This window comes from Podarcis tiliguerta (assembly GCF_965153285.1).
Source record: "Podarcis tiliguerta genome assembly, chromosome: 4".
Classification (NCBI taxonomy): Eukaryota; Metazoa; Chordata; class Lepidosauria; order Squamata; family Lacertidae; genus Podarcis; species Podarcis tiliguerta.
The window spans coordinates 9190509-9218326 of NC_139537.1; the positions used below are offsets into that span (position 1 = coordinate 9190509).

At 45.8% G+C, this 27818-nt stretch overlaps 1 protein-coding gene across 2 annotated transcripts in view; it reads right to left on the reverse strand.

Annotated features, from left to right (window-relative positions):
- The window catches only part of RSF1 (remodeling and spacing factor 1), a 44523-nt gene that overhangs the window by 2958 nt on the left and 13747 nt on the right, over window positions 1-27818 (reverse strand). Inside the window, exons 2-15 of one of the 2 annotated variants that reach the window (XM_083436098.1) lie at window positions 25044-25135; window positions 23427-23519; window positions 22623-22828; window positions 20829-20980; window positions 18464-20160; window positions 15682-15885; window positions 13907-14011; window positions 12102-12181; window positions 11669-11723; window positions 10881-10990; window positions 8003-8070; window positions 6821-7028; window positions 5041-5270; window positions 963-1154 (exon numbers count right to left, since the gene is read on the reverse strand). In XM_083436098.1, coding sequence (XP_083292224.1) covers window positions 963-1154; window positions 5041-5270; window positions 6821-7028; window positions 8003-8070; window positions 10881-10990; window positions 11669-11723; window positions 12102-12181; window positions 13907-14011; window positions 15682-15885; window positions 18464-20160; window positions 20829-20980; window positions 22623-22828; window positions 23427-23519; window positions 25044-25135 — 3492 coding nt within the window. Of the gene's footprint in view, window positions 1-962; window positions 1155-3625; window positions 4894-5040; window positions 5271-6820; window positions 7029-8002; window positions 8071-10880; window positions 10991-11668; window positions 11724-12101; window positions 12182-13906; window positions 14012-15681; window positions 15886-18463; window positions 20161-20828; window positions 20981-22622; window positions 22829-23426; window positions 23520-25043; window positions 25136-27818 lie in introns of those variants that run through there. The other variant, XM_083436099.1, reaches the window with a different exon arrangement.

The following is a 27818-nucleotide window of genomic DNA, read 5'->3' on the forward strand; positions in this document are numbered from 1 at the left end:
TGGGGTTGCGGTGCTCATCTCGCTTTATTGGTCGAGGGAGCTGGCGTACAGCTTCCGGGTCATGTGGCCAGCATAACTAAGCCGCTTCTGGCGAACCAGAGCAGCGCACGGAAACGCCGTTTACCTTCCCGCCAGAGCGGTACCTATTTATCTACTTGCACTTTGACGTGCTTTCAAACTGCTAGGTTGGCAGGAGCAGGGACCGAGCAACGGGAGCTCATTCCGTCATGGGGATTCGAACCGCTGACCTTCTGATCAGCAAGTCTTAAGCTCTGTGGTTTAACCCACAGGGCCACCCGTGTCCCTTTTCCCTTAAAACCTGCCCCCAAATCTCCCTTCTGTAGCTCTCTCAAATCTCCTTTAAAAATGAAACTCAATACATTCGTTATTTACAAAGGCGGTAGGATCAATCATTGCATGGTTTCAGTGCTGGCTGTAGTGGATGGGAGTTGTAGCCCCAAACATCGGCTAGAGACTTTACTAGTTCTGAATCTTTGCTATACTCAGAAGTTCAAAACTCTTAAGCTCTCCCTCACCTTTACACTTCTGAAGGGCCCGCATCAAACACCTGGATCAATATTTTGGCTACTAAGGCCACATAAAACCACGATGCTAAGCTTGCTTGTTCAGAAGGAAGCCCTTCTGAAGAATACCTCAAGCACAGCCTCTTTCCATAGGAACCTAACCAGACCCTGAGATCACCTACTGAGGCCCTTCTTTCTGTGCCTCCTCCACGAGAGGTCCAGAGGGTGGCAACACAAGAACGGGGCCTTCTCTGCAGTGGCTCCACGTCTCTGGAATGCGCTCCCCAGGGATGTTCACCTGACGCCTTCCTTATATACCTTTAGGCACCCAGCGAAAACGTGCCTCTTCAACCTGGCCTTTGGGCTCAGCTCTCTCCCTCTCTGTGGGGGTAAAAAGCTCTGCTAAATTTGTACTGCAAGGCAACCCTTTTATTTTACCTTCGCTGTCCGAGCTGGAAAGCCTCCGCTTGTGGATCCTTCTGAGCTCTTTCCCGTATCGGAAAGTCTTCTGAGAGCCGTCGCTTTCAGAGTCCTCTTTGTAGTTGACTTGCCTCTTCTGATTGCGCCGAGATCTCCTCCGCCGCGTTTCCAGGTAGTCTTCGTCGCTGTATTCTGAAGAAGCCTCTGTTTCTGTGCAAGGGAGAGGGGGTGGGGATGAAGGAGAGAAGGAACCGTGCAAATTTAGTCTGCGAACCGCAACATCCTGTCATGTTCACAACACGTCTGGTTTTCCCAGTGAAATGCTCCAGCCTTCCCATTTGATTCCCATCTTAAAACGCTCTTTAAGAAACTTTCCAATAGGCAACAGCTACTGGCAGGCATGTGACTCAATTTGGCTGCATTCCAAGATTATTATTATTATTATTATTCCCAGGGAAATTTAGTTTCTGCATCCTTCCCATGGAAGTCAGAAGGGCTTGTTGAGGGCAACCTTCTTCAGATTGACAGGTTGACATTTGGGGAGTCATGCTGGGAAACAGGGTAAAAGGTAAAGGGCCCCCTGACCATTAGGTCCAGTCATGGACGACTCTGGGGCTGCGGTGCTCATCTCGCTTTATTGGCCGAGGGAGCTGGCGTACAGCTTCCGGGTCATGTGGCCAGCATGACTAAGCCGCTTCTGGCGAACCAGAGCAGCGCACGGAAACACCGTTTACCTTCCCGCCGGAGCGGTATCTATTTATCTACTTGTACTCCGAAGTGCTTTCGAACTGCTAGGTTGGCAGGAGGGGAAACAGGGTATGAATCCATATATATTATATGTTGCTTTGTCTCTAGTGGTACCCACCTAACAGGTCTCTCCTTTGCAATCTGATTTTATGACTCCAAGTGTAACACCAAACAGAGAGGATGGAATGTCCATTTGAAACAGGTAGGGTTGCAAGAGTGTTCTGGATGGTTGCAGAACAAGCCTCGTGCTGCATCCCACCCAGAGGTTCAACAGGTCCAAAGTAAATGATCCACAAGGCATTTCCAGCCTCTTACAGAGTGTTGCATGCTCTAGTTATCTCCTGCTTGGACTACTGCAATGCGCTCTACGTGGGGCTACCTTTGAAGGTGCCCTGGAAACTACAACTAATCCAGAATGCGGCAGCTAGACTGGCGACTGGGACTGGCTGCTGAGACCATATAACAACGGTCCTGAAAGACCTACATTGGCTCCCAGTAACATTTCCGAGCACAATTCAAAGTGTTGGTGCTGACCTTGAAAGCCCTAAACGGCCTCGGCCCAGTATACCTGAAGGAGCGTCTCCACCCTCATTGTTCTGCCCGGACACTGAGGTCCAGCTCCAAGGACCTTCTGGTGGTTCCCTCCCTGCGAGAAGCCAAGTTACAGGGAACCAGGCAGAGGGCCTTATCGTGGTGGCGCCCACCCTGTGGAATGCCCTCCCACCAGATGTCAAGGAAAGAAACAACTATCTGACGTTGAGAAGACATCTGAAGGCAGCTCTGTTGAGGGAAGGTTTTATGTCTGATGTTTTATTGAGTTTTTAATATTTTGTTGGAAGCTGCCCAGAGTGGCTGGGGAAACCCAGCCAGATGGGCGGGGTATTAAAAAAATAATAATCTTGTGCAGATGTGGTAAGTGCACATGAGACGTGGACGGTGGAAGGGCAGGGAGCCAAACAGCAGGTGGCGCCAAAGCAATGGCAGGCAGAGCCAGCTCATCCTAGTTTCCTCCCTTGTTGAGTTCTTTGAAAGCAACCAGGAGGAAGAGGAGGTAGGCGACAGCAACCGCCACTCCCTTGTAAGTAAAGAGGCATGCAGGTGGGGGCTGAGGGCAGACTGAAATTGCAGACTCTAACAAACCAGACCCAAACCCTCACTGTTCCACTAGAGCAGTCCAGTCTAGTCTGAGCAGTCCTGTTCTGATGTACACCTTTTCATGAGGCATGTGAACAACATGCTAGATTTCTCAAAGGAATAAAGAGATATTGGGGTTGGAGGGTGGGTGTGCTGTCTTAAAGGGGCACTCGCCCCCTTGCCCTTGTGCCACCTATGGTAGCTGGTGCCAAGCACACCTTAGAAGAAAGTTATGAAAGAATGTGAACCTTTGGGAGTCCAGATCTGTTTATTCATTTATTATGATTTATGTTCCTCCTTTCGGTGGAATTATCTTCAAGGCCGTTTACAGCAGACTGCAATAATGCAAACAAATAATACACACACACAGGCACAAAACCCAGCAGCCTCCCTTGGACCAAGGGATATCTCAAGGCAGCCAGAGCTGAGAGTTCTTTCTAGCAGGGAAGAGAGAAGTGAACTCTCTCTGCTTCTGTTGCTCCTTCGCGGGCTGATGGATGGGGCCAGAAAGGTCTTCTCCTTGCCTTGCCACGTTGTCGTTCCAAGAAGGCAGGGGATGCAACCTCCAAGCGGCTCTTTGCTTCCCGGCACAGGCCAGAGCATGCTTGCCTTCACCTTAGGGCAACCAGTGGTTGGGAGTTGTTTGTTCTTTCTGGTGGCAAAGCAAGTTTCCCTGCAGCTGCTCCTTCTTGGCTGATAGATGGGACTAGGCCGGTCCTCACTCTGTTGCAAAGTTCTTCTTGGGCAGCAGGGGGCATGCTCTTTCCACACTGTTCTCATTCTTGCATAAATAAAAACTCAAGGTTTGGGGATTATAATTCGGTTTTAGTAAGTGTGGACTTTGGTCCATATGTCTGCATTAAACTCAGATTTCCTTTTAAAACAGTTCAATTTTATTTGCTCGTTTATTTCTTAAGAGAGGCTTACCATAATTTAAATTTAGTTGCAAAGCAGTACATTTTAACTGCTACAGCAACTGGTTGTTGCTCATCTTTGTTCAGGAAATATATGTGTGTGTGTGTGTGTGTATTGTAATGACAGACATTAGCTTTGTTTTATTGCAGACACAAAAACTGAATGTATATTTAATTAACATGCACCCTCCCCTTTCAGCCCCAAAGGGTTCTCTTAACAATTAAAAAGATAGTCATCAATATTAATATATAAAACAATGGAAGATTTAAAGCAGAGAAAGTCCTTAACAAGACACATAAAGCAAGAGGCAGGAGAGTAAAACACAAAACAGGCAAAAGGCAATATCCAACTTAGCTGGATCCGACTAGCGCAAGGATTCCCACTTGCAACAATGGAATTTCTCCTCCCTCTCCTCTCCCTGCACACAGCTCCCCCTGCTGAGCGATGGGGGACAGATTTAGGGGTCGCACAAGCAAACGAGGCTGTGGGGAAGTTCCACTGCGCAGCCCAAAGCTCTTGCGCAAGTAGAAGCACTTTGTTGCAATACCACACCATTTAACAAGCCTGGGGAGAATAGAAAGGACAGCGCTAACATGACAACAAACCCAGGGCTGTGCAAGTCTCACTGGTAAGCAAATTCCAACGACGGGGTACTGCCAAAGAGAATGCCGTCTCTCTGGCCACCAAAGACAGTGGGTGGTGGGTGGAGAAAGGCCTCTTAAGATCCAATGGTCTGGGAGCCCCTGGCTGTTGAGGTGCATTGGTCCCAAGCCATTTAGCGCATAGATATCAAAAGCAGCACTTTGAATTGTACTCAGAAGTGGACAAGAAGCCAGTGTATTATATTCAAGATATAGCCTGGGTGCCCAATCTCAGTCCACAATCCAGCTGTGGCATTTCCGTAGCAGCCGAAGCTTCCAAACAGTTGTTGGTGGCAAAGCCGTTTACGTGTAACGCAATCCAAAAGGAAACGCCAAATGAGGAGGTCGTCGTTGGATCGGCGTTCAATTCAGATCGGAGGCGAAGCGGCTGGATGTGTCTGTGTGTGTGTGTCATAGGGCAAATCCAGCCCGGAGGAGTGCCGCTGGCTCTTCATCTGCCAGCTAAGAAGAAAATGATGGCTTCCGTGGCAACGGGACTTCCTGGCAGGCCACTACAGGAGGCCAAGGTGAGGAAAGCCAGCTCATCCAGTTCTCAAGAAGGTCGACCCTCCAGGAAAACCAGCTGCGGGCCTAGTTTCCCAACACTCAGTCCTTTGAGCCAACCGCCAAGCTACGAAGAGTGAAAGAGTCCAACTTACCAGATTCGCCGCTTACGTTCTCCTCAGAGTCCTCATCTTCGTCTTCGTCCTCTTCAGAGTATCTTTTCTTGGCTGTTTTTCTCCGTAGCCGCCTGCTTTGCCTCATCGGCCTGGAGTGATGCCGCCTGGGCCTGCGCCTTGAAAACTCTGCATCGCTGTCGTCGTTCGATGGTTGATCCTCTTCGCTTTCGTCTAAGTTCTCATCCGAGACAACGAACTCATCCTGAGATCTAAGGGGGGGCAGGGGAGAGAGATTAGCTGGAAAGATCTTCGAAACGATGCCAAAGGAATAAAGCCCGCTCGACTTTGAGACCTGCATTTTAACTGAGAGACTGTAGACGTAAGAAAGGTTTAGCTAAGGGTGGTTTTCTTTGCTCCAGTGGAAAACGATTCAATCTCTCTGCTCAAATGGTTGTGCGTTCAAGCGACAGGCCCTTGAGGTCAGTTCAAAAATGCTATTTCTGATGCAGTAAGTCCTCACACAACTCTAACCTCAAAAATTCATCTGGGGCCTGGCCTGATTGAAAGTTTCTGTGCAAGAAGCTCGCACCTCACAGGCAGAGCTAACCCACCAGAAAAGCTTCTGGCAGCATCCTTTAAAAGCCAGAGGTGGGGAACCTGTGGCCCTCCAGATGTCGTTGGACTACTAATCCCATTGTCCATCACCATCAGCTATGCTGGCTGGGACTGATGGAAGTCTTAGCAGCATCTTGAGATGCTGTTATGGTTCCCCACCACCTGCATTTCACGGGACCGAAACAGTACAAACATACACTCTAGCTCCAGGTCCCAAAAGAGAGGGCCCAGATCTACCAGGTACTACAGTGCTCCTGGCAGAGCTCCACTTCAGAATCCAGGTATGAGATGGCATATTTCCTACAATGCCATGTAAGAGGAACAGACTAGAGCATTTTCCTCCAACATTTTAATGTATTTTTAATCTTTTGTTAGAAGCCGCCCAGAGTGGCTGGGGAAACCCAGCCAGATGGGCGGGGTAGAAAGAAAGAAAGAAAGAAAGAAAGAAAGAAAGAAAGAAAGAAAGAAAGAAAGAAAGAAAGAAAGAATAATAACAACTACCACTACTGTACTACTACCAGGGGCGTGATATACCTAACAAACGGTGTCAGAAGAAACCCTGCAAAAGGGTTTCTTGCTTGCACAATGGGGCTTTCCATTCTCTTCCCAAATTGGTTTGGTGGGTCAGGAGAACCCCTAGAAGGAGGGAATTGTTCCACTTGGCAAGCTGATATGCTTGTGCAGATGGAAGATTCACCGTAGAGCGACACCCACCCTAGATTTCCAAAGGCAAAAGCAGGGCAAGCGTTCAAACCAGTGATCTTCCACCCGCAATCAGAAGCGCAGGGAGGGTCGTTCCAAGTGGTAGTTCTGAGTATCAGTGTTTGGCAAGACTGCATCTCAAGAGTGCTTCTGGGATCCAAAGCTAAACACGTTTTACTGCCCCCCACTTTCAATCTGAGGCTAGTACAGTGGTACCTCAGGTTACATACACTTCACGTTACAGACTCCGCTAACCCAGAAATAGTACCTCAGGTTAAGACCTTTGCTTCAGGATGAGAACAGAAATTGTGCAGTGGCAGGCCCCATTAGCTAAAGTGATGTTTCAGGTTAAGAATAGTTTCAGGTTAAGAGCGGACCCCCGGAATGAATTAAGTACGTAACCAGAGGTACCGCTGTAAGTGCTTAGTTCAAACTGAAATCTGCTGAAATAAGAACGCTCAACTTGGGACAGAGCCCACCCGAAATTTGGAGCAGGCCTTACCCGTCACTGATTCTGAACTCATCCTCGCTTTCTTCCTCATCCAGGTTGCTGTCGCTGTCCAGGTCGTTCAGTCGCCGCCGTTTCTTCCGGCGAACTGCAACAGCCCTCGGGGGTCGCTTGGTTTCCTTCCTTTCTTCCTCCAGGATGGTGGAAATATCCTTGCCACGATGCCCCGTGATGTTAGACATGTCTTTCCCTCTTCCACCACCTACAGTCGGGAGACCAGGACCACGGTGACTGTGAATCCACTTATTCACTTGCTGCTAGCATCAACCTTCCCTCCATAAAAAGCACCCAAACCAGGACTGAAAATCCCCATGTTTGCAGACAGATGAGGTGAGGGAGGATCATGGCTTATCTCCCCTGTGGAAAAGCTGAAAGCTTAAACAAGGCTGGGGATACAAGAATGAGACATTTACAGTGGTGCCTCGCAAGACGAAAAGAATCCGTTCTGCGAGTCTCTTCGTCTTGCGGTTTTTTTTGTCTTGCGAAGCAAGCCCATTAGCGGATTAGCGCTATTAGCGGTTTAGCGGCTATTAAAGGCTTAAGGGATTAGCGGATTAGCTGCTAAAAGGCTATTAGTGGCTTAGATCAGCTGTTAAGCGGCTTAGCGATCAGCTGTTAAGCGGCTTAGGGGCTTGGGAAAAAGGGGGGGGGGGAGGAAAAACAACAACCAGGAATCGCAAGGCATTTTCGTCTTGCGAAGCAAGCCCATAGCCAATTCGTCCTGCGAAGCACCTCCAAAACGGAAAACCCTTTCGTCTAGCGGGTTTTCCGTCTTGCGAGGCATTCGTCTTGCGGGGCACCACTGTATTTATTTTACCTTCCCCCTCCAAGAGCATACATGGGCCCCTCCACCACCACCTTTATCCACAACCACCCTGTGAGGAAGGTCAGGCTGAGTGATAGTGAATAGCACAAGCAACGAACTTAGCAGAGCAGGGATCTATGTCCAAATAATCTTTGGGCACATCCCGGCCAGCTGAGAAGTCTGACAAGAGGGAGAAAGGTTTCTGTTCTTTGTAGCAGATGTGGTTTTCATGCATTTGCAGGAAGTGCCAGGAGAGCACCCAAGTCCCTCAGTATAAATTTAGTGCTTGCTGTACCAAAAACCAGGATTGCCATCCACTACTGAAGTCATCCATATGTTCCTCCCCGTTAACATTGTCCAATAAGACACACCTCCTCCGTCAGCCTCCTTTATGTCATCCTCTATGGCTTCGTCAATGGCTTCGTCAAACTCATCAAACCTAGAGAAGACAAAACGTGCTGATTTCAGAGCGGAGCTCAATTATGTTTTAAGGAATAAACTGGCAAGTTTGTAGTAACTGAAGAGTCCAAATATGTGAGGGGGAAAGGAGATCAATTTGTACGTCTCTCGCTCTCTTGAAGAGGCTGCCCACAGAACGGACAAATAAATCCCTAATTAAAGTCCTTAGACTTACTTCAAACACTCAACCCTACATATTTAACAGAGAGTGAGATACCCTGTAGTGGTCCTTCCTGAAATTCAATATCAGGCTCCAAATGTCTGAACAGTTTATAATACACACAAGCATTCTGACCTTCTTCATAGAAAGTTAAGCATAACACCAGGAACTCTTGTTTTCCTCTTAATTTTGCACGACAGTTTTTGTAAGTGGTTTTATGCAAAAGTATCTGAAATGTTACCACATAGTTAAACTAAGATGTTCCCTCCTCCCTTTACCATTTGCAAAAGGAAAACCAGCTGTTACTGCTCTTTGGATGCTACAGCAACAATCTGCAGTCTCTAAAGCAATGCATAGTTGAGCGGGCGGAGGGAAAGATCAAGGTCTCGCAAGTTTTATAGCTCAATCTTCTTCACTTAGAAGCGGCTGAAACCAACTAGGCAGGAGCACAAAGGCAAGAAGCTGCAAAGGCAGTGCATTTCACAGTCCTGCTGTTGAGCATAATACATTTCGAGTGCAATTTCCACTGACGAGCGATGACCCGCTCAAACTGCTATGCTTGCAGAACGGCTTAATCCCCCTGGAGGACAGTCGGATAACCTGGGGCGAGGGAGGGGGGATTCTGCTGGGTCATCAGTTTGCCTCATCTGTCAGGGATGTGACAATTCCATCTAGGAAGCCCAGAGTACAGCCTGCCTCCTTCTTACCAACCACACGAGGTGGGGCTTTCTAGCTCAATGCGGTGTCTGGAGTTAACAACGGTCCCGTGTAGCATCACAGAAACAGTCTGGGTTTGCTTTGACTTGGATTTGATGTGTGAGGCACTGGCATACACATCACCAGTATGATGTTTGCATGTGCTCTCAAGACGCAATTATTAAAGCAGCCCAGGAGATTGAGAGGCACACCGCAGTATCATGCAGTTGGGCCAGATTTTTATCGATTGTAGACAACAGCCACTGCAACGGTGCATACAAATGTATGAGAGGAAAGCCCACGGCTCCCTTTTTAATGAAAGGCAGCCTAAGGAGCCAGTGATTCTGCGTGAAAGAGAAGCAAGCACACTTAACCCTTTTGCCAATGACGGCTTTTTACAATCAGAGCTGCAACCACAAGCACCCTTGACCCCACCCAGGGTTCTAGATGGCGCAACTTATGAGGGTGAGCACTGTGCCTCTTCTGCTAGGAATCACGGCCCCAGGAACCTGTTTTTTAATATCATAAGATGACCCTTCAGGATGCAACCTAAGGCTCATCTAGTCCAGTCATCTAGCTCATCTAGGATCTAGATGCCTATGGGGCACCAACAAGGAGGACACGAGCCCAAAAGCACTCTCCCCACTTGTGATTCCCAGCATGCTGTCTACAACATAGAAATAGCACACAAGAGGTTTAAACACTCTCTCAAGGCAAATCTAAAAAAATGTAGTATAAACATCGACAACTGGGAAATGCTGGCCTGCAAGCGCTCCAGTTGGAGAACAGCCTTTACCAAAGGTATCATGGGCTTTGAAGACACTTGAACTCAGGATGCAAGGGAGAAACGTGCTAAGAGGAAGCCACACTTGGCACATCCACACCGTGATCAACTCCCACTCGGAAATCAATGTCCCCACTGTGGAAGGACGTGTGGATCCAGAATTGGCCTCCACAGTCACTTACAGACTTACAGTTAATAACATGTTTATGGAAGACAATCTTACTCGGCTACAAGTAATCGCCAAAGAAGAAGTACATAGCCAACATGGCCAGTAGCCACTGACAGCCTTGCCCTCCATGATTTTGTCCACCCTCCATTTAAAGCCTTCCATTCCAAGTGGGTTGCCCACCACCAATCCTGTAGTAGAGAACTAAGCCATTATTGAAGAGACAACCCTGGAGCTTTGTTCTGTGTTTTGGCATGTAATGTGCAGCCACTCAATGTAAGACAAAATTTAAATGCTCACTTGCTATGTTGCTGTTGTTGTTGACGTCATTATCATTATCATTATTTTACAAGAACAGTTGAATTGAACGAAATAAAATGAAAATAAAAGGTATACTATCAAAACTGGGCCTAATCCCGGTTTAGGGTCTACACAATCAGTTTCCTCCTAGAGCACCTGGATCTGGTCTGCAACTGGTCTGCCCAAGAAGGAAAGATTGGCAACTGGGTGGTTAGTTACTTAAAATTTTCAGAATCCAGGGAGGGTTTCTTGAGGAGTGGTTTTACCACTGCTTCCCTCAAGCAGGCATTGACCACCTCCCTGGCCCAGCCAGCTGCCCCCCTCACTGCTCATTTTTATCAGCCAAGAGGGTCCAGGTAATTGCCCTGACCGATCCAAGCACTTTGTCTACATCCTCAAACCTTACTAGTTGAAACTCATCCAACGCAACAGGATTAAGACAGTGCTCTAGACACCCCTTGAGAGTCATCTGCTGTAACAGCAGAGTCAAGATCCCAGTGGGTGCAAGCTATTTTGCCCTCAAAACGAATTGGCTCTAAAAAACCCTTTCCCCATTGCTCAGACAGCCCTCCCTTCTTTTTCTTTTTCTTCTTCTTCTTTTTTTTTTTGCATTTTTCCACTGTGAACTGGAAACACAGCTTCTTTTATTACATCCATTCAAAAAGGAGCAAAGCAGTTGCTTGCCTATAGCTGATGCACTTCCGTTGCCTAGTCGACCTCCTTTCAAGCAGCTTCGCCTTTGATTTTTTGGAATCTTTCTTCTTTTCATCGACAACTTCAGGTATTTCAGGCTCCTGGTTTAAAAGCAGACAATCATTAAGCACAGAAATAGCTGCAGCCAATCGTACGAGGCTGTACAAACGCAGCATTAATTTGTCGCCTTTTTCATGAGAAACAATCTGCTGCCCGAACAGCCACACAGTTGTTCAGGGTACCTAGGGTTGTTTCCAACTAAGTTCTACTCTGAGAGGATTAATAAACACATGTCAGCCATGTTCATTAACTAAAATGAGTCAACTCGGAATAACACCAGCATTGGCTACAACCCGTAGCAATTATTAAACCATGCATACCTCCGAAGTTTTCAAATGACAGGATGGGATTGATCTAACAGTACGTGCCAAGATGGAGATTCAAACAATGGCAAGTTTCTAGACCACATGGCTGTAATATGCATGTGTCACAGGCAGTAGAGAGGGAAGACACAGGGAGTGCACTGGGTTTCTAGTGGTCAGGGATCCATGGTTTAGTGCCCTGCATAGCTCCTTGACTCTTATCAGCAGCAGGAGCCGAATTTATCAGGCAAAATGAGCAGATGCATGCAAATTTGCTTGATTAAGGCAATCTATGGTTACTGCACACTCAGCTTTTCTTAAGGCAGAATTTTTAGTGTTTACAGCGCAAAGAACACACAGGTCTGACTCTATGCCAAAAGAAAGAAAAGGAGATATCAAGGGGTTCATTTCACTTACTCGTGGAGGAATGATATTCTCAATACTAATGCCCACATACACAAGGCGCTCTTTCCTTAGGGAGAAAAAACAAAACAAAAAGCTGACATTTCTTCACAGCAACTGCTTAAATTTGTCCTATACTGTATTTCACTTGCTTGCATTAATGCCAGACCTTTACCTAGCTGCACCCACAGCCAGCTCCAAACTAGAATTTGCAGTCAAAGTCATGTGGTTTTGCAGGCTGGCGTGGTACTAAACCTGGTTAATAAAAATACCAGAACATGTGATGGCTACTGGGGATTGTACTGGCTGAGGCTGATGGGGGCACTGTAGTCAAGCTAGAGGGTACGAGGTTGTGGAAGGCTAGAGTAAAGTACTGACCCACTCGCTGTGTGTGATTTGTTATGTGGGGTTACAGGGGTTGCTAAGCCATTGGCCAGTGTTTTGATACCTTCGTTCTGCACGCTCTTTCTTTTTCAAGACAACATCCAGGTCCTGCAGTTGTTCTTCCAGCTTCTCACAGAGCAATTTCTATGGGAATAAACAAAAAAAACAAAGCGTTACCCTGCTCCACAAACATCTCCATGCAGCTGATTTCTTAACAGGCCCCTTCCCAAGCATTCCATGTCGGTGTGAAAGCCGTCACCGCCAGCGAGTACCTAACAGTGGTCCAAACATCAGGCGGTAAGAGAAGGATTTCCAGACAGAATAAGGAAAAGCAAATTACTTTGGAAACGGTGGGTGACAATGTCAAGACTACATTTCAGTCTTTCCACTGAATGGAGTTCAAATTTATTCCTAAATCTGCTCTTGCAGTTGAAGCACACAGAAACGCCACCTAGTCCATGGGCAAGGCAAAGTAGACAGGCAGAACCAAACAATTCACAATACATGGATGAGAATGTCACTAAGTCACAGGGGATTGGGATTTTTGGGGGGAGGGGTGGAAGAAGCCCGCATCAAGGGAACTGATTCCATCTGAACTATACTGCAACTTACCTGCTAATGCTTAACAATATATAGGCTTTAATTCATCTTCCCCTTCTCCCAAAACATTTTCAGCAGAGCAAATTCCTCATACTCTTAACTATGATGAAGTGTTTTCAGCAACAATGGACTTTAAACCAGACTGGACCTCTGGTTTAGAAGGGAATTAAGTACAGTGGTGCCCCGCAAGACGAATGCCTCGCAAGACGGAAAACCCGCTAGACGAAAGGGTTTTCCGTTTTTCAATGCGCTTCGCAGGACGAATTTCCCTATGGGCTTGCTTCGCAAGACGAAAATGTCTTGCGAGTCTTGAGATTTTTTTTTGCTCCCCACCCCCTTTTTCTAAGCCGCTAAACCACTAATAGCCTTTTAGCAGCTAATCCGCTAATCCCTTAAGCCTTTAATAGCCGCTAAACCGCTAATAGCGCTAATCCGCTAATAGGGTTGCTTCGCAAGACGAAAAAACCGCTAGACGAAGAGACTCGCAGAACGAATTAATTTCGTCTTGCGAGGCACCACTGTATATCTTGAGCAACAATCAGTGCTTCTGTGGAGGAAACTTGCACTCCAGAATGGAGGGGTGCTGAGAAAATGCCTGCAATTTCCCCCCATTTGCTTCACGACGAGTAAGCAATCGGGAATATTACATCTGCACAGGGCCTATATGATGTGAAAATGGCAAATGCCACACAAAAAGAGACAAATGTAGGTATAGTACAGAAAACTTTAAGTCCCTTATAAATGTTGAATTGTGTGCACAGAAGAAGCACGTGCATTGTTTTTTGTGCAAATGCTAGAATACCCAAACCCCAAACAGTACTAGGAGAATATATAGCTGAGCAGAATAGAAACGTTAAAAGGAATTGTGGAAAATAAGAACGATGTTACCTCAAGTATATTATCAGATGATGGAAACAAACAATGGGCGGTTTGCATTTCATTTACAGTTATGAACTAATTTGTTCATTTACGGCAAGTTGCAGAAAGTAAATTACACGTGACTGCAAACAAATATCTTTATGGTGCAATTTGTTTGCAGTGCACTGAATGTTATTCTCATGGGACAACGTAATGCCCTTGTTACACATTCACACCCACCTATTACTACATCTTACAGTTCTCGTTACAATAATGGGTACCAAAGGCAAAGTGAACAGTCCCAAAGGGATGGAGGAAACATTGAGGGACGGCTCCTTTCCATAGCCACACCGTAACCCAGGATTTGCATGCGAGGAAGCACAAAACAAAGGCAAAGAAGACAAAGCCTACATGTTGGCAAGGTGGGCAGAACCATTCTCCATCAGGAATGATCATCAGTGGGGGTCGAAGGCAGGCCGTATGGTAGCCGCTGTCACAGGAGTCGCACAAGAGAATCTGTGAAAATGAACCAAGGAATCAGTCGGACCTTGCGCTTGCACTGTGAAGCACATCAAGGCGCACCTTGCTTTCCTATGTTTGCATAAATCAGCCTTCGCCAACCGGCGCAACTCCAGACGTTGTGGACCACAACTCCCATCGGTTCCAGCCAGCATGACCAATGGTCAGGGATGATGTGAGCTGTTGTCCGACGGTATTCGGAGGGGGGCCAGATTGACGAAGGCTGGCATGAATATTCTGAAATCGAAATGGCCAATAGATCCATAAGCAGATAAACTGTTGCTTTTGCTGGAAAGCCCAGGGGCAATATTCATTAAACTCTTTTAAGTCCCACTGACTTCAATGGAAGGTATTAATTCTCTCACTGACATGGATAGGATTTTAAAGGGGTTAACCAGATCAGGCTCCAGGTACACCAACATTCCTGGATTAAACCTGAATTCGCTGTTGTCATAGAGGCAAAAACATGCTCCGTCTCTTCTCTTCTGGTGCAGCTGTAGACTCAAATGGGAAGTTGTTATTCTCTTTAAACACAATATAGGCAATTCTTAAGGGAACTGGCTATGTCAGGGCTACACTGCAAGACAGCCTATTTTGATATGAAGGCATTCCAGTTCATAAATGTATATGATCCTCAGAGAAGAGAGGAGAATTTTTCTGTTAAATCCTACTAGGGAGAGAAGATAGAAAAGACCAAATGGGCCTTTGGTTGTCACTGTTTCTCCAAACAGCCCTGTGGTTTTGCAAGGACTCCAAGGTTTCTGTTGAGTACCCAGCCTTCCCGCCAAACTACAGATTGCAAGGGTTCCTGGGGCAAAAGCCACCGCGATTAAACCAACTGAATTTTGCCGCAAAGCTATGATCCCAGATGCAACTACTGCATGGAGTGCCACTGTGATTGGAATTTTGATCTCATCCACAGAAAATGGACAATGCAAGCAGAGTGATTTTTAAAAGAAGACACATACATGCACAAGAATAATTTAAGGTACAGTGGTACCTCACAAGACGAATGCCTTGGAAGACGAAAAACTCGCAAGACGAAAGAGTTTTTCGTTTTCTGAGTTGCTTCGCAAGACGGATTTCCCTATGGGCTTGCTTCGCAAGACGAAACGTCTTGCGCCTTTTTTTTTTTAAACCGCCAATGCATTCCTATGGGAAACCGTCAATACACATTGGTGCTTCGCAAGACGAAAAAACTCGTAGAACGAAAAAACTCGCAGAACGAATTAATTTCGTCTTGCGAGGCACCACTGTACCTATTTTTTGTCAGTGTTATTGCCCCATATTTATGTAACACGTAATAGTTTAGAATCTGCTCCCAGGTCTGAACTTCCAAATGCACAACGTGACTTAGAATTGCTTGTCTGTTTTCGTTTCCCATCTTCGAAGCACCCCACCACTTAAATTCATTCTGCCTTCAAGGTGCAGCAGCCTGCAGAGGTGGCTGGTCAATTCAGACATCACACTAAAACATGATTTGCGCACCCAAACCTGCTTTACTGGCGAAACACAAACCATGCATTGCCAATTCAGACAACATGCCAAGCCATACCTAAACTTCCTTTAACCACAGGATTGGTATGATGTCTGAACTGAGCCAGTATCTGCAGAATGCTTAAGAATGGCTTTTCTAAGTTTCATTGCTCTTGAAGACAAGAACCTACTAGCTCTGGGTGATTGGGGAGGCCGCATTTCTTGCACGGCTCATCGTCATCAGCGGGCGCAGGTTCTTCCTCTTCCTCCTCCTCTTCCTCCTGATCCTCAGAGTCTTCTTCACTCTCTGAATCATCGCTCTCATCATTGCTTGAGTATCTCCACCTGCCACGAGTTCGAGTACCAGCCCACCGAACTTTGCTTCGCTGTGAGGCCTAGAAACCCAGTGACAAGGGAAACCTCATTGTCTCGGCACCTTGTTACAGTTCCATGCTGAATCATACATTCCCCCCGTTTACATTGCATCAAATAAAAAATAGCCACACGCAGATTATACAATGCCTTCTGGACATGACAACAGTTGTACTGGGATTCAGTGCTAAATGGTTTAGCAGTATAAGAACAAGCCGCAGGGAGCCTCAGGTTCAAATGCCCCCTCTCCTCCAGCGCAGCTGCAAGGAAACTGTTGCTTCTATTTTAGATTAGTCACTGTTTACCATGCCCTCATAACCCTAAAGAGTGCTTGATCTTAACTATGTTCTTTTTTTAAAGAAACAAACCATAGTTAAGATTAACCATAGTTAAGATCAGGGGTCACCAACCTAAGGCCCAGGGGCCAAAAGCGGCCCACGGAGGTCGTTTGACCGGCCCACGAGCCACCCCCGAACTGAGGTGCCTGCTCTCGCGCTGCTCCAAACTGGCACATCTGCACAGACACCAAAAATTGTGAACGCGCGTGCTCACACGTGCGCACGATCCGGCCCACGGAGGGATCTCCGTGGGACCGATCCGGCCCAGGCAAGATAAGCCTTGCTGACCCCTTGTTAAGCTTATCCAATTTGTCTAGATGTAGATGTCACAACAAGCTGCATTTAATCTAAAATTGTAGGGGAAACTTCCAAACTTCTCCTTAAGCCTATACCGGAGGACAAAGAGGAGCACATGAGTCCAAGGCTCACCAACACTTGTTGTCATAATGTCAACCAATGATTTAGTGTTATTTCTGAACAAGGCCAATATCACTCTTAAAAAAAAGAAACCCAACTCATTTATTTCCTTCCCTTCTGAAGTTACACTACTTTATACCAGCACCCATCATCTGTTCCACACACAAATGAGCTGCAATCTGATCATATGGCCTGCTGCTGTAAATTAGGATCTAATGATACAAACACTACGTTTGAAGAGAAAGAGAACAAGTTCTGTCCTTGCACATGAAATCTTTCTTTTTCAGTCTGGCCTTCAAACAAGGGGAAACCTTCCCTCAGCTGGATTGACGCAGCTGATGAGACCAAACTGGGAATTCTCGCGACAGTTCACTGTGGAGACAGGAGAAAGACTTGGCTTTCACAATGAGAGATACCTCAGATTTAGCTGGAGGCTGGGCTCTCTTCTGAAAACAATTTTGCACCTTGTGGACAGATTGCTCACACAGGACTGGACCACTAAATTGTGCAGAGGACAGTATCTCTCTGGCACAATCCTAAAACCACACATAGGGAAACATCAAAGTAGAAAGCAGTACCTCTGTCTGACTCTTTTCTTTCAAATCAAATGGGGATAATGAGGCAAGTAAGGGCACCACCACCAGGAATCTACGGAGAGTGCCCAGTCAGAGGACATGTAACCCAACCAAGTCTTAGCTGAAGGAGGAGGAAGACACTGCCTGTCTCAAAATATTCCTCTTTCCCTGAAGCTTCCAGCCCTCACCAGGTATTCCCCACTCACAGTAAACCACTGGGATCATGATGAATTTTACTCTCTTGGCCATAGATTTTGACCTTGTGATGATGTAGCAGCCAGAACATTATTCTTGCCATTCTCAAACTGAAGTGCTCCTTCCAGTTGTCTTACTGGCATCCCTAACAACTCTTATATTAACTCTGCAACTTCCTATTCCATTTCTTTCACACACAAAAATATATTCTAGACTCATTTTCTGTACCGTTTCCAGGTATCATCAAATATGTGACCCTCAACTACTCCAACTTTGCAGAAGGGCAAACGTTTCCCATGCAATAATCACAGTAACTAAATGCACACCGTATAGCCAGTGTAGAAAACACTAGCTAGTAATAACTGCTAAGGCACGAGATATCGTTTTAGCCTAGCAAAATTTTTTCAACTGATTCACTGAATCGATTAAACATCTAAATGCTGAAGCTTTACATCAAGCTTTCTGCTACATCAGTGTAACATAACATAAACAGTTTCCTGCATCATTTTATTTTTTGCAAAGCTATTGAACTATCTACACCCAACTTCTGAGCCAGCTAGTAACTGTGTGGATCACATGATCACATCTTCTCTGCGGCCATCATTTTTCAGGAGATAGGGAGCTCTATCCAATGTTCACACAGTTGGGACTCCCGCTTCCTCTCCTCTTGTGTGCCCCCAAAAATCTACTCCAGAGAATCCCTCAAATCTCTGGTGCAGATTTTGAGGGTGCACAGGGGAGAAGGGGAAAGGGAGCAGTTCCACTGCTTTAGTGGGACCCTGACAGGCAAGCAGAAGCTCTCTATACTGTGTTCTATCACTCCTGCTTCCAGGCATAATGCCTTGTGCTAAAAATGTCAAAACAGAGTAAAAATTAGAATACTGGGTGCAGAGCAAGGCCTGCCAATTGAGCAAAACTGTTCCAAACTTTACAGATTAGTATAATGGGGGTGGGGTGGGGGGGTGGATGGGCAGAAACCAAAATGTCTTAGCATAGGTTTGGGTTTCTAAACAACATTAGTGGCCAGCGAAATTCAGAAGACTCAAGGCACACAGCTCTAATTGTGAATATTTTACCTTGCTAGCCTTAGAATTTATTTCCTTCTCTTGCTTTTTCGAGTCCTCTTTCTTCTCCGGCTTTTGCACCGCAGCTGGTTTTTCTTCCTCCTCCTCACTCCGTTTTTTCTCGGGCTTCTGATCTCGGGTCTCCGCTATTTTGGGAGTGGGCTTAGATATCCGGGGAGACCTTCTTAAAATGCGACCGACGCCAACAGCCGCCTCCTCCTCCTTTTCAGCGGCTGCATTCTGAGACTTGGGAGGAGGGTCGGTTTTCTTTCTACTCGAGATCCTGATTGTGAGCTTGATCCCGTCTTTCTGCCTCTCAGAGGTGATTTCCCTACTCTCCGTTAGAGAACTTTCCTCTTCAGAAATCAGCTTGTATTTACACTTGCTTTTCACAGGCTCTTTTTTAGCCTCAGGAGGTTCCTCGGCAGAACTTTGGGCATTGCCTAATTTGGGCGTTTCTTTCCCTTCAGCTTCAGAGTCCTTCTGCGGCTTAGAATCCTGCCCTGCCTGTCCTTTGCATTTATCAGGAAGTGTGCTTTTAGAGAACGATTCCTCCTTCTCAGCAACCGATTTCTCCGAGGGAAGGGCTGGAGCAGGCGGTGGAGTCACAGCCACTCTTAGCGACTCCGCCTTCTCCCCGGGTTGACCCTTACTTTTCAGATCCTCTTCAACTGTTGGAGTAACCTGCTCCTTTGGGGAAGATGCAGTTAAGGATTTATCCGGACATTCCTTGGGAGGTGCCAAGCCGTCTTTTGCTTTCACAGGTTCCACCGACTTCTTGAGACAATCATCCGTTTTTGAAGGTGCTTCTACGACAGACTCTGAAGTCTTACTGTCAAGCAAGTTTTCTTTTCCTTTTGGGCTGGTCTCCTCCTTTAAAGGCACTTTCTGAGAAGAAACCTCAGCTACCACACTAGCTACCTCCTTCCCTGTATGCAAAATACTTCTTTCGACATCAGCTGTTCTTACTATTGTGCTAACGGTCTCCGGTATTTTCTCGCCGCTTACACCATTTTCCTCCTTAGGCAGGCTGGAGGCGTCTTCCTTTGTGCCTGGGGAACGTTCCAGCTTGTTATTTGGCATGATTTTCTCGCTACTAACCTCCCCGTTAACAAGACATTTCCCATCGGTGATTGTAGGGACTCTCTTAAACGTCTCTTCCTCTTGTTTCCCTTCCTCCTTCAAAACATCCTTCGTTGGGGTAATACATTTTCGCAAGGGCCCTTTTAAGGGACTGTCGTAATCATCAGTCAGCTTAATCTCTCGCTTTTTCAGTGGAATCTTTGCCTGCTGGTCATTTTTCAGCTTCTCGCTTTCTTCCACACTTCGCTCCACCACTTCCTGGGGAGCTTTGACATTGACACAGAACTCTATCCTCTCGGGCTCGTGAGCAGTTGCCTCTGCATTGCTATTTACATCTTTCAAGTCTTTTGGCTCTAGCTTATTTTCCTTCACCTCCACTTTAACGGGCTTAACGTTTTCTTTAAAAGAGTCCCTTTCTTCTTTGGTAATCTGCATTTCCCCATTGTTTTCCAAAGGTTTATCTAACTTCACTATAACTGGCAGCTTTATGATTTCTCTCTCTTGCACTTTTTCTAATTTTATCTTGTTTTCCTCTTCCGAAACTGCTGGAGGTGGAAGGCTTCCCAACTGTTTTGGCAGCTCCTCTTTCATCTCTTCTTTTTCTTCTTTGACCTTCAAGTCACTTTCTGTTTCATTTAAAAGAAAAAAGAGCAAAGGAAAGCAATTTTACAATCATCACCAAATGATTCTCCCCACCCTCAGTACGACACAACTTTTGAAGCATTTCGTTTTTCCAGGCACTGAACACATAAATGCTAAATATCAGCTCACGTCCAAAGAAAAACAGTTCCAATGGTACTTTACTCTGAGTGAACGTTTCCGTACAGCAAAAATCACCGGGCAAATCGATGTAACAAATATATGCTGGTTTCATTCCAATTCAACTGCCCTGGCTATTCCCTCAAGAAAACCCTGAAAACTATGGTTTTGTGCTATTCTGAGAAATCTCTATTACTAGCTCACTTCCCCTGCATGGAATTACAATTCTCAAGGCCCTCCAGGAAGAGCTTTACTATTTGAAGTCTGCAGAAGCGAGCTAGGAAGGGCCAAAAGGCATGCAAGTCAGCACCTCCTTAGAGGAAAGCTCTCTCCAGAGAGGCTCGCCTGGTACCCATCCTAATGTCACTTTAATAGCAGCAATACTTTAAAGCAAAATCTTCTCAAGCTTTTTTAGGTTAAATGGCTTCCAATTTTGAATCACGCCCACATTTGCAGTGCATAAATCCCTCGAAATAGTCAACACTGAGAATGATTAATGCAAAATATCCCTTGCAAGGTAAGAATAGCAGCAAACCTTGGGTTGATGTTTCTTCGCCCTTTTTGGCCTCTTCACCTTCAATACTAGGGCTCTCCCGTGACGAATTATCCTGCTGCTGTTTTTTTAATAGCTCAGGATCAATTTGTGCTTTGAGGAGTTCCAGAGTTTCAGCCAGCTCATTTCGGCTTCTGGATAAACAAAAAACAAAAAACGCATCAAGCCCCATAACCTTGCCAGCCTTGTGTAGTATCCCACACTTGTGCAAACCAGACTGCGTGCATTCTGCTTTGCCAGCACTCACAGGAAAATGAAGAGTAAGTAAACGGTAAAGACTATGTCTGGAAAACCCCCACAACTACCCCTTCCCCCTAAGGAATTTCACAGACACCTATCACTGCTATAGGGAACCATTTGCACTTTCGTACTCTCAGAAGTCAGTACACCAGTTCCCACCCTCCTCTCACACCTACCTGCATGCATAGCAGAACCAAGGAATAGCCACACATAGCAAGCCTGGAACAAAAGGAACATAGGCATACAAAAAGGAGCAATGGCCAGCACTCCAGCACATATTCACCACAGCCCATATTCGGGGCCAGATCTCCAGACCTGAGAATAGTCTGCTAGATCAGGCCAAAGGCCCACTTAGCTAGTCCAGCATCCTGTTCTCACAGTGGCTAACCAGGGAGCAGAACAAGAGCACAAGAGCCCTCTCCCCTCTAGTAGTTTCCAGCAACTTGTATTAGCATTACTGCCTGTGGAAGTAGAGCGTAGCCATCTTGGCTGGCAGCCGTCAATTTCCTAAACCTTTTATTAAAGTCTCCCAAGTTGGTAGCCATCGCTGCCTCCTGGGGGAGCAGTTCCATGGTTTGACATCGTGCTGCGTGAAGAAGTACTTTCTCTTATCTGTCCTAACGTTCATCTTCACTGGGTGCCCATGAGTTCCAATGTTATTAGAGAGCTCTAATTTTATGTTATGTTATGCCATGCATAATTTTATAAACTTCTATAATGTTACATTAGGGACACAGGTGGTGCTGTGGGTTAAACCACAGAGCCAAGGACTTGCTGATCAGAAGGTTGGCGGTTCGAATCCCCACAACGGGGTGAGCTCCCGTTGCTCGGCCCCTGCTCCTGCCAACCTAGCAGGTCAAAAGCACATCAAAGTGCAAGTAGATAAGTAGGTACCACTCCAGCGGGAAGGTAAACAGCGTTTCCATGTGCTGCTCTGGTTCGCCAGAAGCGGCTTAGTCATGCTGGCCACATGACCCGGAAGCTGTACGCCGGCTCCCTCGGCCAGTAAAGCAAGATGGGCGCTGCAACCCCAGAGTCGGTCATGACTGGACCTAATGGTCAGGAGTCCCTTTACCTTTATAATGTTACATCTTACTCACCTCTTCTCCCCCCCCCCCTTTTTATTAATTAAAACAAGTCATAGCAATATATTTCAAACAGAATATTTAAAAAATCATACAACTCTGTCCGCTGCCAAAATGTTATAATATGATCATAATAAGCTCCAGCTTTTTCCTCTAAACTAAAAGTCCCAAGCACTGCAACTTTTCTTCATAGGGAAATTGCTCCAATCTCTTGGATCATTTTGGCGGCCCTTTTCTGAACCACCACTTTGTAAGCGTTTGGCTTTGTTTCAGGTGCAGCACTAAACCATTGCAAAGATGTACATGTAGCTGTAAATATTTCCTTATGCGCAGCACGTCAGAAACAACATTTTAAAAATCCTATCGAATAAATGAACCTAAGAGGGGCGTTTCTTCTAAAGTCAACGTAACGGCGTTGTGTCTGGAAAACCGAGGGTTAAAAGAACAATACCTGACAATGCACTTCCATGAAGACCCGTCTTGATCATCTTGCTCTTCAACATACACCCTAACATTATGATCTTGATCCAGCTGGTACCAGTAGGTCAGCCCATCTTTGTCTCTGCCAATCGGCTGAAGGCGCATAGCATCTGCATCTTCCTCATTAATGATATTCTTAAATTTTAGATTGTCATCAAACTGGCACTCACAAAGGTACTAAAGAAAAAGGGGGGGGGGAGAGAGAAAGAACGCATCAAACTAATGTTGGAAAAACCAAATGAACACTCTCTGCTGATGCACCAGCAAGAGACTAATTTGCAAAAACAGTAATTGAAGGGCTTGATTTAAGAAATTGTTGGGGAGGAGCCATAGCTCAGATGGCAGGGCCCTTGCTCTGTATTCAGAAGGACTCAGATTTAATCTCTAGCATTGCTATCAATGAGAGAGGGCTGAGAAAGGCTTGTGCTTGAGACTTTGGAGACCTGCTACGAAGTAGGTACTGAAGCAAGCAGTCTTCAGTGGTTCCGCCTCACCATCTCTTTTTAAAAGGGACATTTTGAATCCCCCACTGCATTTTCTATAGGTCTGGAGTAGCGTATAAAGGTAGCTTTTTAAATGAATGACACTCACCCACCATGTAGCCATGGTTTGGAGTTAGGTCAACCCAGAAACAGTGCAGGAAATTGGAAAATGCAAGGGAATTAGGAAGGTGGAGGATGCATAAGCCCATGATAAACTCATGATGCTATAAATGGTGTTTGGAGGATTATCAGGTATTCCAGAAAACTATCACATGAGTTGAAGACAATAGTACCTTCAATATTCCCAACTTGCATTCCATGCTCATTTCAAAGTATCCTTTTTTCTCCATTTCCCATGCCCAGGTGCTGTTGAATTCTTGACACATCTGAAAGGAAAATAGTTTAAATTAAGTACGAAGTGATCTCCCATCATGGCACACATACTCAATGAAGTGTTACCTAAAGTTTCATTTTTTGTAGGAATAAAACAGGAACTGGAAAAAGCAGAGGGATGTGGATTGCTGTTAAACTAACAATATGGGGACCTAGGATGGGTATTTAGTTATTTATTTATTTGACTTATAGTCTGCTTTTTGAGAACACGCACTACAAAGCAGTTCACAGCATATATAAAAATACAAATTCAAACACAAAAAAACCACTTTAGAATCCATTCAGAAACAATACTAAAATCTAAACGCCAATACAGAGATGAAAAAGAAACAATAAAATTCAGCCGGATACAGACAGCAAGAGCCCTATTAATCAGAGGAAATAACAATCATAGAATCATAGTACTGTAAAGCTGGAAGGGACCCCAAGGGTCACCTAGCCCAACCCGCTGCAATGCCGGAATCACAACTAAAGAATCCCTGACAGATGGTCATCCAACCTGTGCTTAGTCCCATTTAAAGGATGTGATGGATGAGACCTGCCCAACCATAGAAAGAACTGACTACCATAATTGCGGGGCCGCCACCAAGAAGACCCTATTAAAGGTTCCCACCTGCCTGCTAGGCTTTACCACCAGGCACTGGCAGGGGTGGGAACATAAACACGCTGCCCCAGAGACCAAATATGAAAAACTGGAAGACCCAGAAGTCTTTCATAACAATCATTTAAATGAATTGTATTACAGGGACGTTGATTTTTGTGTGCCCTGGAAATTCCTTTAAATTATTTCTGGATGGTAGTGATTACATCTGCACACTATGTTGTTGTTTAGTTGTTTAGTCGTGTCCGACTCTTCGTGACACCATGGACCAGAGCATGGCAGGCACCCCTGTCTTCCACTGCCTCCCGCAGCTTGGTCAGACTCATGTTTGTAGCTTCGAGAACACTGTCTGACCATCTCGTCCTCTGTCGTCCCCTTCTCCTTGTGCCCTCCATCTTTCCCAGCATCAAGGTCTTTTCCAGGGAGCCTTCTCTTCTCATGAGGTGGCCAAAGTATTGGAGCCTCAGCTTCAGGATCTGTCCTTCCAGTGTGCACTCAGGGCTGATTTCCTTAAGAATGGATAGGCTTGATCTTCTTGCAGTCCATGGGACTCTCAAGAGTCTCCTCCAGCACCAGAATTCAAAAGCATCCATTCTTCGGCGATCAGCCTTCTTTATGGTCCAGCTCTCACTTCCATACATCACTACTGGGAAAACCATGGCTTTAACTATATGGACCTTTGTTGGTAAGGTGATGTCTCTGCTTTTTAAGATGCTGTCTAGGTTTGCCATCGCCTTTCTCCCAAGGAGCAGGCGTCTTTTAATTTCGTGACTGCACACTATATCTAATATTAAACAATACAAAACCCAAAATTGGCACAGACCCCTCCTATTTCTGGCCATGGTATTGGGGATTCTCAACATCGTATCTCACCCAGTAGTAGAGTTTCAAAGCATCCAATGTAAGAACAACTTACCTTGATCAAGTATTTTTCCCAGCGATCTGCTGTGACGGATTTCCCGATCTTCCTCATCAGTTTCAGGTGAAGTTCTACCAGCTCTCTGGGAACTACAAACAAGGAGGGGAGAGAGTTTAAAAACAAATAAGCAACTAGGTTCTAAATGCTAGACGTAAGTGCAAATTCAAGAGAAAGACGAACTTTAAGTGTTAACTAATCCACAGAACGCCAAAATATTAAAATAGGTTGCTCACGCTCATACACACAGGAAAAACTGCATGGTCTGAACATCGTAATAGATCAAGGTGTAACAAAAGGCATACTATAATCCCAACAGTGGACTGTCAACCACCTTGCACCTGCAAGGTGCCAGTATGGTGTAGTGGTTAAGAGCGGTAGTCACGTAATCTGGGGAACCGGGTTCGCGTCTCCGCTCCTCCACATGCAGCTGCTGGGTGACCTTGGGCCAGTCACACTTCTCTGAAGTCTCTCAGCCCCACTCACCTCACAGAGTGTTTGTTGTGGGGGAGGAAGGGAAAGGAGAATGTTAGCCGCTTTGAGGCTCCTTAAAGGGAGTGAAAGGCGGGATATCAAATCCAAACTCTTCTTCTTCTTCTTCAGGGTGGCTAGGATTCTTACAAAGAATGTGAAACAAGGTGAGCTGTTGCACCAGCGCACTTCTTATCAAGGCGCTTGTTATATTCTTACTTGGAAAAGCTTAACAAAGATTACTTATGCCTTAACTATTAAGAGGCAATCTTACTATTTCTCCATTAGCACTACTGGACCAGGTAGATTATAGAAAAAGAAGGCCGCGCAGGTTCTCATCTACCTTAGAATCTAGGTAGCTCAGCCTTCCAGCACTAAAACCAGACATATGCTAAAATGTGATTTTACACCTTAGGTGGGGTTAATTAGTAAGGATTTATAAAAGAAATTAACATCTTTTCCTTTGTTCATAGAGTCTCTCTCTTTCTCTCAATTCACATATGAACCAGGAGCAAACTACAGCGGCACCTAGTGGCAGAACGGAGCAATACCCACGCAGGCAGATCTGAAAAGGTGCTGAGAGATGGACAGCCTGATAAAGACCTGGAAAAATATCACAGCTGCCCTATCCTTTGGAAAGTCAGCCTTGCAAGGAGCTATTTATCCCTCATGTTTTAATTTTCAAAAAACGACATAAGCATTTTAATAACGTTTTAGAACTGCTTTCAAACTAGAATGCTACACGCTTGTTTTCTCCCACCCTGGAGGGTAGGACTCGAGGCAATGGCTTCAAGTTACGACTAAAAACACTTGGTAAAACTTTCTGATAACAAGAGCTGTCTGGCAGTAGAACAGACTGCCAAGAGAGGCGGTGGGCTCTCCTTCCTTGGAGTTTTTAAGCAGAGGTTGGATGGCCATCTGTCATGGATGCTTTAGCTGGAATTCCTTCATTGCAGGGTGCTGGACTCCCTCGGGTCCCTTCCAGCTCTAAGATTCTATCATCTTAAAGAGGTTCACACACTGCTCCATGAAATTTGTGCTGGAGCAACCAAAATTCTTTGGACTACTGCAATGCTCTCAACGTGGGGCTACCTTTGAAGGTGACTCGGAAACTGCAATTAATCCAGAATGCGGCAGCTAGACTGGTGACTGGGAGTGGCCCCCAAGACCATATAACACTGGTCCTGAAAGATCTTTATTGGCTCCCAGTACGTTTCCGAGCACAATTCAGAGTGTTGGTGCTGACCTTTAAATCCCTAAACGGCCTGGGTCCTGTATACCTGAAGGAGCGTCTCCACCCCCATCATCCAGCCCAGACACTGAGGTCCAGCCCCAGGGGCCTTCTGGCGGTTCCCTCGCTGCGAGAAGTGAGGTTACAGGGAACCAGGCAGAGGGCCTTCTCAGTAGCGGTGCCTGCCCTGTGGAACGCCCTCCCAGCAGATGTCAAGGCAATAAACAACTATTTTACTTTTAAAAGACAACTGAAGGCGGCCCTGTTTAGGAAGGTATTTAAGGTCTGACACTGTACTGTTTTTAATATTTTGTTGGAAGCCGCCCAGAGTGGCTGGGGAAACCCAGCCAGATGGGTGGGGTATAAATTATTATTATTATTATTATTATTATTATTTGCTTGGAAGTCTTTGCTTAGAAAGTCAACCAAAGAACAGCCTGGAACGCTGCACACTAGTCAAAATACATTCTTTGCTGGTGTTTCAGTAAGCTAGTGGTTTAGTTGATCTTGTATTTACTTGTCAGAGAGGGTGGGAATGCAGGTAACAACAGCCAGTTAGACAATTGGGAGGAGGGAAGAAAGGGAGGCATTCGGGGAAAGTGGTCAAATAGCTGGCTTCAGAGAATAATAAGAGCAAGAAAAATGGAGGGGGGAGAGAGACCAAATAGGTGAGGAAGGGGGGATATTGGGTCCACTATGTTTAGTGAGCCCTATTTAAGAGGATAATTGGAAGGAATTAAAAAGAAAGGAAACAAGACTAGAAGAGACAGTACAAGTGCCTGGCACAGATCCCAAAGAAGGAAAGCCAGGGAGGAGAAATGAGGGGTAAATAGCAACAAAGCAGCAGAGGCAACATTCAAAGCTTGCTCATCCATTATTATTATTTTTCCAAGGCACACCAACACTGAAGGGCAATGCCCACATCGAAAAGTAGCAAGAAAGTTACAGAATTTCCCAGAACTGTTCTTCAGGTGATATGTTCAGCAAAACAGAAAAGGGGGCAGGTGAGAAAATGGAGACTGGAAGGAAAGTCCCAAAGTTAGCAATTTATCACAGTCTTAAAATGGAGAGAA